The sequence below is a fragment of the Eurosta solidaginis genome, chromosome 1 (genome assembly GCF_040869045.1).
Source record: "Eurosta solidaginis isolate ZX-2024a chromosome 1, ASM4086904v1, whole genome shotgun sequence".
Classification (NCBI taxonomy): domain Eukaryota; kingdom Metazoa; phylum Arthropoda; class Insecta; order Diptera; family Tephritidae; genus Eurosta; species Eurosta solidaginis.
The window spans coordinates 102,905,828-102,924,573 of record NC_090319.1 but is presented as its reverse complement, the minus strand read 5'-3'; the positions used below and the strand labels follow the sequence as shown (position 1 = coordinate 102,924,573).

At 36.4% G+C, this 18,746-nt stretch overlaps 1 protein-coding gene across 2 annotated transcripts in view; it reads right to left on the bottom strand.

The window, feature by feature from the left end:
- Nucleotides 1-796: 796 nt before the first annotated feature.
- Nucleotides 797-18,746, bottom strand: part of LOC137236619 (uncharacterized) — an 81,158-nt gene continuing 63,208 nt past the window's right edge. The window contains exons 2-7 of one of the 2 annotated variants that reach the window (XM_067759439.1): nt 11,769-11,862; nt 11,352-11,433; nt 10,034-11,209; nt 5,829-5,960; nt 4,943-5,020; nt 797-3,990 (exon numbers count right to left, since the gene is read on the bottom strand). In XM_067759439.1, coding sequence (XP_067615540.1) covers nt 2,314-3,990; nt 4,943-5,020; nt 5,829-5,960; nt 10,034-11,200 — 3,054 coding nt within the window. In that variant the 5' untranslated portion in view covers nt 11,201-11,209; nt 11,352-11,433; nt 11,769-11,862 and the 3' untranslated portion in view covers nt 797-2,313. The remainder of the gene's footprint in view (nt 3,991-4,942; nt 5,021-5,828; nt 5,961-10,033; nt 11,210-11,351; nt 11,434-11,768; nt 11,863-18,746) is intronic. The other variant, XM_067759438.1, reaches the window with a different exon arrangement.

Genomic DNA, 18,746 nt, shown 5'->3' with positions numbered 1-18,746 from the left:
GAGTTCCATATCACTGTTATAGCGTACCACAATTCATATTCCGACTCGAAATGTAATTATTTTCGAAGACTTTTTATGTAACTTACATACATAAATCGAAAAACCAAAAATTTTTAGGACCAAAAAACGAAATTCATTGTTCCAAATAATAATTTTTGTTGTTATATCGGCCTACTGATTTGTAAGATCGCGGGTTGGAATCGAGCTCAAGGCCTAACAATAATTTTTTATCATTATTATTGTTATGACAAATTTTTTCTTAATTGAAAAAAATTTTTAATTAGAATAGAAGAAAGAAAAAATTTAGACAACTGCCAAAGCTCGTTGTATAGATCCATTTCGGGAACTGCTAAATTCCTTCATCGCCAACGTTTAGGCGCCGCTGCTATAACCATCCAGCCATCGCAGCGGTTTTTTGTTTGTCTTCATTAATCCTACTTCTATTCTAGTTCGTGCCAATTGATATTCACAACACTGCGACATCTGTTGCAGAATGGATGTGAAAATTGGACTTGTTTGCTGGCAATGCTGCCATAGTGTCATATTTTATTGACACTTTTTTCCCCGTGCTCTGGGATGTATTAAAAATTTTTGTTGTTTAATCGGCCTACTGATTTGTAAGATCGCGGGTTCGAAATAATTATTTGTAAAAATTTAGCAAAAAATAATTTCGGAGGATATTAGAAAAATATTTATTTATTGAGCAAAATTATTTTGATATTTGTTTTTTTTTTTTTTCGTATTTATTGAAATATCTGTGATTATTTTTGAAACTCGAAAATCAAAAGTTATTTTGGGTGTCTAGATTTTTCAGTTCATTTAATTTTGGATTAAGCAAAGTGTAAATTTTAAGACGCTAGACGCTAGAGTTTACTTTTGATTTTTTTTTAAATCGAGGTTGTTCGCAACGCCCATTATATAAATATCGTATTTTTAATTATCTTACTATTTTCTTTACATTTAATGCCCAAATTTATGCAAAAACAATTTTGAATTTTACTCATCATTTATTACAAAAAAAAAACATTTTACATATAAAAGGAAAAAAGAAAACAATTTCTGAAAAATATATATTCTATCGAGAATTTTAATTGTAATGATATTCGATGCACTTAAAACTATAATAATTTAAAAATAAGCATAACTCTTATATAGTTATATTTATTGAGGATTATTAAGGTTTGCTGTGATTTATTTTTTTTTCTTTACAAATTTCTGTTTTCATTTTTCCTCTAATATTATATAAGATATATTGTTTAAAAACTTTCGAAAGGGAAATAAAATTGAGCTGGCAAGTTAAGCTGCAGCAATAAATAAATTGTTTATGTTTTTTATTTATTTATTTAGTTGTCTTTCTCCACATATATAAATATTGTGTTTTAGTTTATAATGATAGCGTTGAAATTAGGTAATCTAGTAAATTTAAATTTTTAATTTATAAAAAGGAATTTCAATGAATCAAAAATGTGATAACACATTTTTTTCTGTTCTGCTTTCTACATAGTTAAAAAAAATTTTCACAAGTGTCCTTTTTTTAGCTGAAAACCAGAAGGTTATGCTGGTTCTATGAAGGCATAAATAGAAAAAAATAACTTTCGTAATAAAAATGTTAATTGTGCGTTTTTCGCTTTATTACTACAAAGAATAAGAACTGCCTCCTGTTAGGGAAGTCTTTTTGCTATAAAGTGGTGAAATGAAAAACAGAAAAATTCAAACAAAAATTTATAATTTTTTTTTTTCATTTCATCGTTTCACAGAACAAGAATCCCGCTTCGGGTTTACTAAAAATAATAAAAAATAAAATTAAATGTTAAACTTTTTTTTAAACAATTTTCAAATAATTTTGCTTGCGTTCAATAAAATTTAATTATTAATTTGCTCCGGTGTTAAATTTAATATTTTCATTACAAATTTAGTTAAAAAAGTTGGTAAATTTTTTTTACATTTTCTTTTTAACTTCTTTCTTTATATATTTTACTTCTGTTATTTATTTTTCATAAATCCTACTACTACCTATGCATGCGTACTTACTACTTAGATTAATGATGAAATAAAAAATATGGATGCATAAATATAAAAAATAAATAAATATCAATTAACAAATATTATAGAAAATACAACAAATGCACTTCGACATATCAACAAATGCTTGAAAAGCCTACAATAAAAAAAATTATAAATAAATAAACAAAAAAAGTTGTAGCTTTCATCCACATCTTTCGAACCCACCCATTTTACGTTCCCTCAATTGCTAACCCTGCCCCTGCCTATACCTAACCCTCAATGCGCTGTACGCTTCAGCGCGCTCAATTGTTAAACGCCCGCATTCTTTATCTCACTCAAATTTCGACAGTTCTCACGCTCACGTTCGCGTTCTCGCTGCCCTTCGTCTATTTTTTCCATTTTGAAAACTTTACTCTTAAGGCCGCATAAAATTTCTGCTGTCGCTATATTCTTAACGGTTTCGTTATCGTTAATAGCTGCTACTAAACCTAAACTAGCCAAGTGTGCATTACTTAGATCTAGTTCTGTGTGATTATTGTTGTTATCGCTTTTCGGATGTTGATCTAACTTGCGCGTGATTGCTTGTATTAGAGCGGCATTCTTATTCAAATTTGTCGTTTCTTTGCTGTTGTTGTTGTTCGAATCAATTTCACCTTCGTCTTTATTGTAATCGGTATTAAATTGGTTGCGTTCACGTTCACAGTCACGTTCGTGTTCACGTTCTCGATCACTCTCACGCTCCCTATCACGTTCTATAGCAAGCTCTCGCTCATGTTCTCTTTCACATTCATATTCTCGTTCACGTTCTAATGCACGTTCCAACTCACGTTCGCGTTCACGTTCCAATTCGTCTTCATCTGAGGTGCTCGTGCTACTACGTCCCCCAATACTATAACCACTACTACTTGCTCCACTACTGAGACCACAACCGATATTGTTGCTCATGTTATAGCTCAAATCTGGTTGTTCAACTTTGATATTGATTAACGGTACAAGTGGTATGATAGAGGCTGTAGCTGCTGTTGTCTCCTTGACATTTCCATTAATCTCAGCTGCACTCTTCGACCCTTCGTGTGCGCTACCACTATTTTGTACGAGATTCAATGCTTCTGTAGCTTCTTCTTCCATTGGTGTTGCATCTTTGCCTGGACCATTCGATTCCTTTTCATTGTTGGATGAGCTGCTGTGCTTTGTTAAGAGAGAGGCGTCTAGAGATGCAGCAGCTGCTGCCGCTGCCGCTGTGTCATTTTGATGTTTCTCCATGAGTCTTATTTTATAGTTATTGCTGCTGCTGTTGCTGCTATTTCCGATAGCGCTTACCGATACTGTTGATGTAAGCCCCAAAGGCTCTGGTACTACAGCTTTTCCTGTGGTTGTTGTTGCATCCATTAACGTAACTTCCAAGTTATTATTTGTTTTCGCTTCATTCACATAGTTTTCCATTTCCTTTCTACGTTTCTCATTCAATTCCTCATTGTAATGCATCAAAATCTTACGTTTGGCCAGGTATTTATGCGGTTTTCTTGATGTGTCCAAGGTCTTTTTGCTGTTCGCTTGTAAAATGGCGAAATTGTCTGGTTTGTGTGTTATAGCTGTTGAGTCTGGCAATGAGTTGGTCAAATGATTGTAATTAGTTAAACTGCTGTTGTTGTTATTGTTACGACTAATGTTCTTCATAAATGTCTCAGCAAAGCTGGCCTTAGACTTGATGTGATCACGGAAGCTGGCAAAACCAGGTGATGGTGAGATTGGTCCGCTGGTGCCATTCATACCGTGTTCGTGCGCTACTTGAGCATTTGAGTGTGGAAGTGGGGGTGGTGCTGATGGCTGTTGTGGCTGTAATGGAGGTTGTCCGAAATGATGTCCGGTTATGTTGACACTATGTGTGTTACGATCAAAGTGACATAAGGTGTCCGGTCCGGTTGCAGGAAGTGCTGAGTCGCCATCTTGTGAAGAGCTAGAGTCCTTGTCGTCGTTAATGTTTTTCTAGAATATAAATAAAAATTTGTGAGGTGAGACTCTGACTGAGAAATTCGGGGAAGAGAATTAATTATTATTTATTTATCTTGAAAATACTCTCATAGATTCTTATACTCATTCCAGAGTAGTTACATTTTCCATATGATGGGATTTCAGAACTTATTTCAAACCTCGAACATATGTAGCAAAAGTCATGTTAGGCTTTTTTAGAAGTATGATCTAAGATGACTCGAGCTATTAAAAAAAAATACCGTTATGGAAGAGCTCAAGCATCTCGACAATTTTTTTTGTTTCTTATAAAACATTACGTGCTTGTTTCTAAAAAATGAACTGCCACCATAACAGTACGGAAGTCGTCCCGATATTTTTCGATACAACCCTAGAAAAATTCAAAAGCTGCAGCAAAAACCATTCCGAATCAGTCCCGAAACAATCCTTTAGCCGTCGAAAAAAAAATATCTAAAAAAGTTGAGGAGATTGTCGTATAATAATCCGAAGATAGTTTCGAATTGATTCCGGAAAGACCTGAAAATGTCCCAAAATTATTTTAATTTATCTCGAAATAAACTTAAATATAATTGAAAATGGTACTGAAATTATCTTGTTGTCATTATTAAAACTATCATAATATGATTTCTAAGTGAATATAGAAATGGTTTCGAAATAATCCATAAAGGAATCGCGAAGCTATACCGCAACAGCCTTAAATTATCCCGTAATTGTTTCGAAGAATTCCCAAAATTATTCTAAGGAAAATTGCTAACGACCCCGAAACAGCACCCAGGGCAGCCTTGAAGTAGTCCCGAAATATGTGAAATATGAAATATGTTCTTCCAAGACAAATGATCCCGAATTAGTCCCGATTACAGAAACTAATTTGTATGCCCAAAGGAACTTCATATCCCTATTAACTTCTAGGAGTTCAGCATTAAACTTGGAAAGGGGATTTTTAACTTACCTCAGTGTGTAATCCTTTAATTTTCATTGCTTCCGCCACTTTTAGGAAAACTGGTAGATCCTCATACTTGACATTTACCTATGAAAAGGTTGAGCGTAAAAAATAGGTATGTAATTGATTTGTTTTTGACTTTTTAAAATAGTTATTGTGGTAGAACTGTGCGATTATTTAATAAGTAATAATTTTGATTAGTGCTTTGTTTTTTAGCGATATTAAATAGAGTAGTAAAAAAAGCGAAATTAATAGAGTAGTAAATTATTTGACTAACAAATATGTAAATGATTTTCCAATTCGCGACTGGAAATCATTTGAAAATAGTTAAATTTTTTTTTATTGGACGGATTTTTATTTGAATTATGGGTATATGTAAGTTATAATAGCTATGCAATAATGAAAATAGATGTAATCAAGTGAATCTAAGTTAACGATTGCTTTGATCAGAATTCCAAAGTTTTTAAAGTTACGATTGCTGCAATCATAACCGTCATACTCTGATTAAGGTAGTCGTAGTTGAAAATACTGCAATTACTGAAAGTCGTCATCTTTATCTGTGTTTACAATTACCATAATCGATCAAATATTTGGTTTAAGTACGAATGCTTAATCGTAGTCGAGTTTATTGTTATGGGCGCATAAAGAGAGCTCGTTGTAATTACGGAAATTTGAAATTATGATTAATTTAATTGTAGTTCTCAGAATTGAGTAGTTTTGTTATGTAATTTTTCAATTTACTCAATTAATATTTCGTAAGATTAGCTAAACAGCTGTTATATTTTAATAATTTAACAGTTGATTATTCAATTTACTAGATTAATCCAAGAAATGCAAAGCCATAATCTTAAATAAATAATAAAAACCGAATTGTTTCCCATTAGGCCAAACTTACCTGCCCACTATACATAAAATCCAGTAATCCTGCCATATGCGGGGCCTCTACATCGGCCATTAAAAGTATGGGATGACTTGATGGATTGTCGAGGAATATTTGTTGGAAGTATGGACTGCAAACCGAAAGAACCTTAAATTATGGAAAATATGATTAGCGGATTAATATAATACTTATTAATATTACAGAAAATTAGGATCGACAGCAAAAGAAGACAAAATTGGAGAGAAATTGTGCCTGTTTGCTAAAATCTCACTACACACAAGCTTTTTATATATGAAAAAACATTAAACAATTTGGTATGGCAAACAACCATTGCGTCTCTATTCCCATCAAGCTTGCAAAATAATGACTGCCTTTGAGCATACCCCATGTTTGATCGCCGGAAAGCAAAAGTATGTTATTTATTTTTATTTAGTTACATTTTTTGCAGTTGACATACGCTCTTTTTCACTTTAATTAAAAGTAACTCTTTTCAATAAATGAGAGGACTGTAGTTTTATAATGGGTATTCTGGCTAGACACTGACTTCTGGCTTTACATGCTTTAAAATGCGGGGCTCGTTAGTGATATCAGGTGTAGGAAGTGTGGGTTGTATGAGAAAACGATCGAACAAGTACTGTGCCAGCACGGCTAAGATTTTAGCTACTAGGAGTGACACAGCTATCAGATCTAAAAGCAGCAAGTAATGTTGGTCTTAGAAATAACTCGGTCTATAATTTATAAAAAAAATCTCCGTTCTTATAGAGTCCAGTTTATTTGTTGAGCAAACTTCTAGTAATACTATGGACTCATGCCAGTTTAACCTTAGTTAGGTCAGTCACTGATCAGGAAATGTCCAGATACATTTAGAGATATGTCATCACGTTTATTAGCTTATGTTGCTTTTAATTGAAAATATTTTCTAGGGTGTTTTAAGCACCTAAAGAGCAATGTGCAAGTGAACAGAGTCGGCCTTGCTAAAGTTTATATATGACTGGGCACCAAGGTATAGAAATATTGTGTTGGCTTACCCCACCAACGACCAGTATCAAAGTAACGGAATGACTAACTTCAGTTTTAGCCTTTTATGGTATTTTTTGGTGAATTAAAAACAATTTAAAGTGATTAATTTTGGTTTGTTGATTTTCCTAGTCTCTTGCCAAGTTTGGTATGGGGACAACCCGGTTTCGGCGTTGTGCCATCTTCAGTGTCGTTTCGTTTCAAGTTTTATGTAAACTTGAACAAATAAACAATTTAAAGTGCGGGAAGTTTTAACAGAGAATTGATAACAAACTTTCGGAAAACGGATCACTCTTTTAGTCAGGAACAAAGCCAAGCTTGGGCATGTTTGGCTTTTACTTTATACCGGATGCCTTCTTTTAGCTATGTAACAGAGCGATCATTCTTCAATTATTGTCGAGGAGGTGACTAACCCAAACATAAACTTTCCACCCTTCGCATCAAGTGTCATAGTAGCAAAGCGGCGAATTGTTATCATCCCTTGTGTTGTTCAAGATGTTTCCATTCATAGAAGCTTACCTACAGAAGACCGAAAAAGCCGTTTTTGTCAGTTTTGCATTTTGAAAACACTCCTTCCAGGCTTACACATAACAAGAATAGAATTGGGAAACCCTTATAGGGACGTTCCATACAAATTTCTATGTAAACAATTTTGAAAGTACTACTTTTCGTATACACGTGGACGTTTACAAATCGATCCCCTCATACAAAAACTATCACAGACGTCAATTTAAGTGCACTGCATATATTCAATAACTTCACCTTACGAGATATTAAGCATCTTGTTAAGATCCTTGCTTTGGGTTAATTGTCAGAACAAGATTTGGTTGTTTCTTTCTATTAAAGGTGAAAGCCCTACTACGGTAAGTCGAGAAGATTTTTATCTGGTATCTAGAGGGCCTTACCATAGGGATGATTTCGTTAATTATTAGTTTTTATGTAAAAAGCCAAATTCCTAGGCCTTGCCTTGGAATGAATTTCATACAGCATATTGACAGCTGAGTCGAAGAAAATAGGCTGTTAGGTTGAAAACGACAACGATAAATCGCAGATATGGAAGGTTCCGCAACCATGTTCCATGGTAGGAAAAACGTCGGGTTTGAATCGGTGGCGAAGACGTAGGCAAACAGTGAAACAATTGCTCGCACTCAATTCACAAGTATTCTTATTCTCTCTCGCTTAGTAATGGCTGAGCATTTGTCGCAGTAACATCGATTGGATGCATCGCTCGCAATGTTGACGATTCATGGGGTTGATAAGCGCAATACAAAGCTTTATAGCTTCAAAGCTTCCGTAATCCAATTGTCAACCTGACCTATACGAGGGTAATCCTGTTAAAAATATGAATGTCTCATACACATATTTAGAAGGCGAGGTTCTGGCGCAAGTTCCTCATGGAACTAGGGCGTGGGGGGCGGGATGGCCTAGAAAGTTTAATGTGGTTATATAAATCGTTCCCGAGATAGTCGGGATAGTACCTTAATGGTGCTTTGTTACCGGAATGTATCGGATCTATATCCAGCAAAGGACCATCAACATCGATAACACTTCCCAAAACCTTCGGGGATGTCTTTGTCGTTAATACAACAACAACAACAACGAATGTTGTCCATATGTATATTAGGAGTACATAATAATAACAAAAGATTTTGTCTTGTTACTTGCTAATAATCGAATGAACAACGCAAAACGATGCATCACGTCATGTGCGCGATCATCGCGCTCCCACTACCACATCTGCATTTTCATTTTGCCGACGTCTGCTCTAAAACAATATCAAGTGCGCTGAAAATATGCAGCCGAGATGCCGTTCGGAGTCGGCATAAAACATGTAGGTCCCGTCCGGCCAGGGAAAATCAAGAGGAGCACCACGTAAATTGGAAGAGAAGATCGGCCTAAGATCTCTTCGGAGGTTATCGCGCCTTACAATTTTTTTTATCTCTTAAGTTGGCTATATGAAACAACGAAATTCTTCATAGAGTAGATTGTATTTTTTTGTTTACTCGTTCCTCAAACGCTGCTATCGAACGAAGATAACTCTAACTAAATATTTTCCTAGAACATTTTCTTGAAAAATAATAGGAATTGAACTCGTTCAGAACAAATGTAGGACCACTGAAACAGAGAGAAACACTGCCTAACTTTGCAATAAAAAAATTCTAAAAAATATATGGTATGTTGCTGTGCTCCGGGAAGCAATTACTAATTTTAATTAATATATAAAGGATCAGCAGTCGGTAGTGGTTTATAAAACTCTCGAAATTTAGTTTCTCAGAGCAAAATGTAAACAGAAAAAACACAATTAAGCACCAGTTGTAAGATGTGCACTGACTTCATTTCCTCGAAAGTATATCTCGTCAAATTATATACAAATGTCCATCATGTCAAAGATCGTAAGTAGTTTAGCGCAATCGAGGCATTATCCTAGTAAGACAGGGAATACTGCTTGGCGGGATAACTTTGCTTGACATTCTAATGGCATGACCACGGAGCCAATTTGGAATTGAAACTGGCGATGTTGCATCGTACTGTTTAATGAGCAAAATGCTTTCGCTACCGTCCCCGTTCCGTTACTGTTGAGCTGGTGAAACTTTATCTGCATCGGAAGAGGACTTCACTTTTTGAGTCAGGCATATATGCCTAGGCGTTGATGGAACTGGAACGAGTCGCGGATGGCAAACAAAGGACTTGCTAAATTTTGTCAGCTGACTAAGTTCAGTTGTAAGCCATAACTATGGTAACTACCTAAGAAAAGAAGACGACTCGAGGTCAGAAATAGGACCAATTTGTGTCAAATCGTAATAATTTAGGACGACACCTGCGAACTAAGGACTAACGATAGTCGTTGGCTGTGAGTGGAATATGATTATATTTCAGCGGTCAGTTCAAAAGTGCCCAATCTGAGAGTTTTTCTCGAAATAAAACCCATCTACAATTTAAACGTCCAACTTTAACTAGAAACATGTTGAATTTATGAAGAGATAGAACGTTTTTTAAACAAATACTTAGATAGGTTTTCCACTGAACGATCACGAAACGCATACCATTTTTAGGCCTCGTTTTATCGGATATATTAAGATGAGATTTAAACGATGAATAATATTCGAAACAGAGGGGAATAAGTATTTAAATTGCGTGTAAAATAATTATTACAGGACCTTCGTGTTTCCATCAAGGAGTGTCAATTTCAGTGTCATGCTTACGAGTTTGTGTGCTTTGAATATTTTTCCACCGGCCGCAATCGTAACATCGACCATTTTTTCGTCCTTTTGCAGTGTATGAAAGCCGCGACACATATTACCATGGAAATTATTCCAAGAGAGCAGGTACTGATCGATGGTGTTTGGATCGGCATACGATTGTTGTGGTTGTTGTGGATTATGTTGTTGTTGTTGCTGCTGCAAATGCAACTGTTGCTGAGTAGCCTGATGTTGAGCTGTTTGTATGTGTATTTGTTGTGCAGTAGTGGGTGGTGTTTGTGGTGGTGGTAATGCAATGGGCGGTGACAATTGTTGTAACTGTTGTTGTTGTTGCTGATGTTTTTGTTGTTGTTGATGCAACTGTTGTTGGCGTTGTTGCTGCTGTTGTTGGTGTTGCAAGTGTTGTTGTTGTTGTTGCTGCTGCTGCTGTTGTTGTTGATGTTGGTGCAACAAATGTTGATGTTGTTGTTGTAAGGCATGTTGCAACCCTGGTGGCGGTGTTGGCTGCTGATGCAAGCGATGTGTCGCATGAGGCGATGGCGGTGGCGCTAATTGTTGTTGCCCAGCTGCAGCATGCAAATAACGTTGCTGTTGTACTTGCTGTTCGTGCTCGCGTTCACGCTCACGTTCACGCTCCCGCTCACGTTCGCGTTGTGCCTGTTGTTGAGCTTGCTGTTGCTGTTGTTGTTGTTGTTGTTGCTGCTGCTGCTGTTGACGCGCATGCTGTTTAATCTTGAGTATATTCTCTTGTTGTTCTTGCTCGTGTTGACGCATTAGCTCATCTTTGATTTTGTACTGTTGCATACTCAAATCGTCTACGCTCTTTGAGAGTTTCAACGTGTCATTGCTATTAAATTTACTATTCTGCAACATAGGCTTGATGTCGTATTTGTAATCGCCAATGTTACCACCACTCAGCGCATATTTCTTTTCGGCGCGCTCTTTTTGTCGTCGTATGAGCTCGTCAATGTCCATGTAAGCACCCGAAGTTGCTGCCTCAATGGCGGATACAATTATGGGATCCTCTTCAAAAACGCTGTCATCAATAGTTTCGCGGAGTGTTTTTGTTGAGGAGAATAGACGTAGCGACGGATCGTTAACTTGATCGCTGAAGTACACATCCATGAGTGTGAAGAACGGCCATTCACGACGTTTCGGCTCCTCGGACATTTTGATGGCCTGGATGCGGATTTCGTGACGGAATAGAAAAATGAGTGCGAGGTGAATGTAGTTAAAGCAATTTGATGAATCGACATGAAAAATTTAGATATTAGTAACTGTGATCGATAAAATTCATTTGCTAATTGGAGCTCGTACTTACCTTATATTCCTGTAGGAGATTATTCCATTTTTTGATGATCTTCGAAAGCGGCAGCGGAACATTCAATTTGCGCTCGACAACCCTACAAATAGTTTGGGATGGAAGCGAAAAAGAAGTGGCATTGGGAGGATGGGGCATATTACAATAATGGATTGTTGTTGCGAATGGAATGAAGGTTGCGGGAAAATTTGGTGAAAAATAAAGAAGGAGAAGAGAAAGAAAGAAAAAAGTATGAGTGTAGGATGGATAAACACGGCTTAGTTCGGTTTATTAAAAAAATTAATTTTAGAAAGTTGTTTTAATTTAATTTCTTTTCTTAAATACTAAGTGTAATGTCTTAAACCAACAAAAGAATAGCTTGGTTATTCGATTTTTTTGAAACTTATTTTCGAATTCACTTAAAAAATTTATACTTACGCCCAAGCATATTTGGAGGCATTGCGTTTGCCTGTAAACAGCGGAGAGAGTTCCGCACGCAATCTGATCAACGTTTTGACTTTTTCTGCCTCCCCTGCAAAAAGATAATTTATGATTGTTAGTATTGAGTTTAACTTTAATTACAACAAATTTACATGAATTAGTTAAAATGAATAGCTAAAATTAATAACACATCAGAACACGACAGAAGCAAACGCTTTTCTTACAAAGAGAAAGGGGGGGGGGGGTTGAGATGGTGTGAGGTAGCCTAAACGGTATGTGACGGACGGCGTAGTAATGGGCAGACGGTATCGGAGACCACCCCTACGGTGGGCCGCTGGCCGGAAACAGTTAAGGGAACGATCGCGGGTCTAGCTGAAAAACAGGGGCTACGAGGAACCTTTGCAGAAACAGGGGGTTTAGGGGTGCAACAGCTGGGCTGCACCAACTGAATAGGGGCATTGTCATAATAGCCGCGAAGGTTATCATAAGGCAACAGCTGGAAGTCGTTATGATAGGAACTGAATAGTGTGCTGACCAACAGTCACAGAACCATCGGAGTATCTGGACAGAAACAGAAGTTATAAAAACTAAGCACCACCAACGGAAGTGAGTAAGATCCCGTCGGGAGGGGAAGTGGAAAATGGTAGCCTCTGTTGCATCGGTCCACGCCCAGAGGCTGAGCTTTGGATAAGGGGTCGTGCATTCTCATGCGATGGGGAAGTAAATGGCCCAAAGATATCCGCCACGTCGTCCATGCATTGCCAGGTGCAACTTGCATACCAGCCCCTTCTCCATTGTCAGCTAGCGCGAGTAGTTAAATATGCTGATTTCGTGGCTGGGCACCACCGCCTTTTCTCCTCTTATGTGGACCTAGCTTAAGGGTAACCCGCACCGTAACAGCTTGCCTTCCACAGAGCTAGAAATCAAGCTCCACTGCAAGGTGTGAAGGACCAAGCGGCAATTTCGCTTAATGTATACGAAAGATTATTTTTCTGGAAATTGTGCGTATCGCTTTAGGCTGCTGGTCGTCATCTGATATTTTCTGATTGTTGCCTAGCTGCCCCCAAATTCCAGCGTTTGCTACGCTAAAACTACATCGCCTAAAATCTCTAAACAATATCAAGTGCGCAGAAAAGTATTGTAACGAATTCTGGGGATTTCTGACAATTATGCACTTTCGTATCGCTAAACTGTCGAATAAATAACTGGAATATTCTGCATTGCAAAATGGTCTTTATAAGACTACTTTGGCGTGCTTAAATGATTACTAATTCCTCAGCTTGCACTGCTTTTATACTCTCGGTTTTCTCGATCACGCATTTCTCCTAAGGTATAGTAATTTCGCGAACAGTTCGAGAACAATTGTACCGCATGCTTGGTTAACAGCTATATACATGTATATTTGTAGTATATGCATGTGAGTGTGTATGTGTGATTAAGAGCTTCGGCTGATGGCTACATGTGTGTGTGTGAGAGATATCTCTTCACTTCGAGCGTAATCCTGAATGTAACCCCAAATTATTCGCAGATATTGCAGTAATGGTCACGTCAACGAACCCAAGTATATCGGGACTATCCTTCCAAAAGTAATACCGAAGGCGCCGCGAAATACAACTTATTTGGGAATAGTGCCGAAATTATTCTGAAATTTGCTCGAAATATTCTTCAAAAAAGAATTTAAGATTCTCAAAAAAAATATTATGTTGGGGAGGTTAATTATTTTAGAGCCGAGTGCGCTTTTTAGTTTAAGTAAACGATGAAAGAGTAAATCTTGCAAGATTACAAGACTTCGATCTAGCAGAAGTCATGCGCGTTTAGCAAAATTGTATACCAAAAGACTTTCACTTTTTCCCAATCGACAATCTTAAAAAAGTGATTATTTTTTGGCGGACCACAAACATTAAAAGTATATTTTACAGCATACGTAAATAAATACGTCTCCACCTTCCATATTTCTTGTATAAGCTCATCCATATTTCTACTGAGTTTTATGCGGTAACGAAAATTTGCTCTTTACTTCATCTTCATAAGCAACATTATTCGTAATAAATCATTGATTGTAATTTTTATTCGGTTGATTGGTGTGTCCGCACCAGTAATTTTTCTTGAACTTAAAAGTCTATTTTTGTTGTTGTTGTTTGATTTGGTCTGGTATAGTAATTACCGAAAACTATTCAACGGTTGAAGAATTCATTAGCAGATTTCACTTTCGTTTATGACGTTGAAAATTTTTTATGCACACAACATCAAACATACAATTGTATATAATTACATATATGTGCACCATATATGGATGTGTGCGTGTGTGTAAGTGAGCTTCTTGTTTTGCTCCAAGCTTTCTTATGTACATAAGTTGGTATTTACCTGTTTGTGCGTTAGCTTTGTGTCAGGTATCTTTTTAAAGTTGACAAGTGTGTGTGTGGGTGTTCCTTATAAACATATTTACGAAGTTCAAAAACATGGTTTTAACTAAGTAAAAGTACATATGTGATTATATGTATTGATGTATTGTATATAAGTTAGTATGTGTTGATGGCGCTGACTAGCCACATAGGTTAATACTTTCTGTCTGTTAATATGTGGAATTCTCATTATTTTTCAGTCCTTGTTACAACACACAACCAGCTTTAAGTGCTTATGATTATTAGGGTGCTCAATTTTCTGGAGAAATGTTTTTCTTCGCGTCTACGTATCACAGCCTTAGATTAACAACTTCATTACCTTTGACGCTATCGTGTACAAAACGATCGTCGTTCGTCTGTTTGTAGCACAATTAGCCATATGACTGGCAAAACGATAATCAAAACGATAACAGCCGACTCTTACGTTATCTCGGCATTCTCTATCACGACCAGCTGCTGTGAAAGCGAAAACGAAGTGCCAGAAACAAGGCATGAAAACAAATTTAATAATTGTTGCTTGACGAAATACGAAAACATAAGCTTCACAGTACCACCAAAGAGAATAAATACAATAAGAGCCGTCACTCGTTATTCTGTGGCGAGTATCTCGCTGAAAATTGAAAAAATTGATGCCGAATGTTTTCTGAGAGGGACATTTTTAATTGTCTGGCATTTATCCATGCGGCGTTGTCACTTTATGCAAACGTGTTTTTTGGAAAGAGAATTAAATAAATTAATTTAATACAGTCGAAAAATAAACACAATTATCCCACGAAAATGTATAGAAGACATTTATAAACATCTCGCCCAAAAAAAAAGTAGCGACTACCTCTCAGTATACATCGAGTAAATGCCAAAAAAATAACGAGTGACGGCTCTTATTGTATTTATCCCCTTTGGTACCACAAGCAGACTAATGCAGGTACCGTTCGTTAAGCGTCTCGTTCGTCAAATAGAACGAGACTGTAAAACATCGATAAAATAAAGTTCTTATTCTATAATGTCATCGAGCATACAATTTGGTATTGAGCAAAAGAAATCGCTAATACGGTAGAATCGCCAAAATTTAACTCTCGAGAAAGCTAAATGCTCGGCTAAGTTTACCGAGGTTGAGCGTCCACGTAGCGCTCTAAAAGGTTAACTATTGGTTAACTTTTCTGAGCTTTTTTCAAATTCAACCATTTGTTTGGCAATAAAAACAAGTACGGGTATTCCCCTATTTATGTGTTATTGTCAAAGGTGGGTGTTGTTGACGTCAGCATATACGACATTGAAAATTGGAACGACGTTCAAATTACGACAGATGACGAAGATTGCAAAGTGTCCGATGATGATAACGAAGAATTAGCTACCGAGGAAGATACGCAACAACAGAAAATGAGTTTTTCGGAAGCAGTTGGATGCATCAATACCTTGATTAAGTGTTATGAGAACAATAATGATACAAATCAGATGTAAGATCTTATTAATATCCGGGCGAAAATTGCCAAAACCTATTACACAAAACACAAAAAAAAACTATCAAGTCTCGACTGTTTCTTTAAATCAGCTCTTACAAATTAATAAGTACATATCCACGTGCCATGCGAAAAGTAACACAACATTTTTTCATAGGATTTCTTTCTAAAAAAATATTAAAGCGTTATACTGTTTGCACACAGAAACTTAATGATCTCTTTTCACCTTCTAATGAAATCGAAAATTTTTTGCTTTCACACAGAAGTAACTGCTCGATTAGTATGAAGGATGAAATGTCAAGCGAATAAAATGACAATGCTATATGACAGACAATCATGGCGGAACGATACAAGGTGGCAGCTTGGTGACATACCTACAAACAGAAAAAAAATTCAATGTACTTGTAAATTCGATAGACAAATGTCAAAATCGTACTGCGCCGGTAGTTGATGTATCAAATCAAATAAAAAAGGTTATAATCAGCTGTTCGATGCGGCCACCTTGTATCGTTCCGCCATGCAGACAATGACATTTATTTTGACAAATAACATTTTTAATCACTGAACACACCAAAAACTAAGAAGTGGAACGCTGCCAACAGAGTTGCATTGTGCTTTTGACTTCATTAGACATTCGATTAGCTACTAATGAAATAATTATAGATTCGAATTTTATAGGGAAGATTGAACTCAATAAGCGTCTTAATGTAGAAAACTGTTTTTATTATTCAATAAGCCGTCTGTGTGAAAACAGTATTACTTTTCGTATGGCACGTCGATATTTACAATGTGAATAAATTAATATGCAGTTCTGTGAACTTGAAATCAGCCAGTACAAATTAAATCTAAATTTATGCTCTGTAATGATTAAAACTAAGTCATTTAAATAAATTCAATGTGCTATATCCCAAAACCTATGTTTATTACTGCATTTTATCAAATTTGAAAACCCCTTGGAAAAGTTAATATTTCGGAAAAGTAAACTACTCTTGGGGCATTTTGGTTAACTTTTTCGCGAATCTATTTACTATATTGTGACGAATATTAGCAACACTAAGGGATACTACCATCTCTAAGCCGATACTAAGCAGTGACTTGTATGCACATCAACAAATCAATCATTATGTCTACCCATATATCCATATAAGCAGCGGAGAGTAACGCACAAACACATGCATATATCTGAGATATTCCCAAAAGTATGCAATCACTTGTGCAAGTATCACTTACATATACACGCGCATGGGTTATGAGAGAAGCTATCAAATCGTGCATCTGTAGTTATAGCTGAGTAATTTTATAGCTGTTAACTAACTAGTAAGCTCTGGAAATAGAAGCGCCTAGATATATGTCAACGAGGAAACCGCACAGTATAAAAGCAGCAACAGTTGAGGCACGACAATCAGTTTGATTTAAGCAAGCTATCAGTTGAGAAGTATAAGTGTTATTGTGAAGTACTTTAATAAAGGGCATTTTGCATTATTGAATAGTGGAGTTATTTATTCAACAGTTTAGTGATTCGAACGTTAGTAGAAGGTTGCAAATAAAAGGAATTGCACTAAATTCGTTACAATATGTACAATAACAAAAACTCTAGGATTTTATATAAATTGAATTTGCTTGTTCGATATGGATAACAAATACAGGGCCGATTCGAGATCTTTTGCAAATGGTATTCTTCTTTTCCATTGGTGCGAGAGAAATGGGGAAGGTACTTCGTGTATGCAAGTTAACAAAGGTGTTGCCCGGACAACGTCTGGCATACCAATTGACAGAAAATGAATTTAGTGAATTATTTCTTCTGCTTTTCTGTTCAGTACATTATATGCCTTAATACAATCCAGTTTACCTCCATAAGATGAAGGTAGTTATTTACCCTAATGTATCAGATTTTTAGTAGGCGCGAAAAAAAATATTGCCCTCATATTAAGCACCCTAATATTTATATATAATGGCACATCAGCTTAGGTGAGTGTATATATGTATGATTTTATTTCAAGTTTTGTTAACAATCATCTAACAAAACATATTTCAAGACTGTAAAGAGGGAAGATAATTTGAGCCACCAAGGAATTTAAAAATAATAAATCGAATTTCTTTCACAATACCGGGTCTTTGTAAAAAGCACTCATCGACGTTAGTTCGCTACAAAAAGACTCAAATAAAATAAAGTGAAAAATATGTAAAAGTATTTAACTATACGATAAAGTTTAAACAAATTCAAGCAACGAATATAAATGAGAAATTGACGAACGAAAGAAGCAACAAAAGAACTTTTATAAAACATTTTCCCCATACGGCTTAGGGGCTGAAGAATTTACCCGCGGTGGTTATACGGATCGTAAAAGGCGAGCAAAATACCATGTAGGAAATGTCCGTTATCTTAATAGTGACGTTTTAAACGTATCAAATTAACCGCATCTTATAAGTGGCGCTTATAAATACGGCTAACCAATCATAGAGTGGTGCTTACTCGAAAGGGAGCATAATTGCGCGATCCTATCACGGTCGTTGAAAACTGTACCGCGGGGAGCAGGACAAGACAGTCGTGACCTGATAAAATGTATCGCAGATGCTTTTATTCAGGTCTTGATTCCTGGCTTGAGGATTTGCAAGAATCGCGAGGGTGTGGTTTGTATCGTATTTTGACAGTTTTTGGCGGCTTTTTCCTTTGGCATTTGCCTTCGACTTGTTTCTTACTGCGATAAATTCACTTTCGGGGAAGTTGACAATAAAACATACTTAACTAAGCCATGCAGTTTCTTCTTCGTTGGAGTTGGCAATAAAGCGCTCTCTTCGGAGTAATGCGGTCTTCTTCGTTTGGAATTTAGCATATAGTTTACTCTTGGCGCGCCCACAAGGGTAAACTCTATCTTTACTTATGGCAACCTATGCATAAATATTTCAAAGACTCTTCTGGGATATGACCAAACACTTCCGTGACCCCGTTGTTTAAGCTGTTGTGACCTGTTGTGAAAATTGAAGGTAAAGGAGATGCCTGTCGTGGATAACAATTGATAATTGCAAAAGTGGATTTGTGCTCACTCTTCTTTGGGAAATGTATGAAACTGCGCTGACCGGTAGCATCTGACCTAGAGTTAATGTGATCAGTAGAT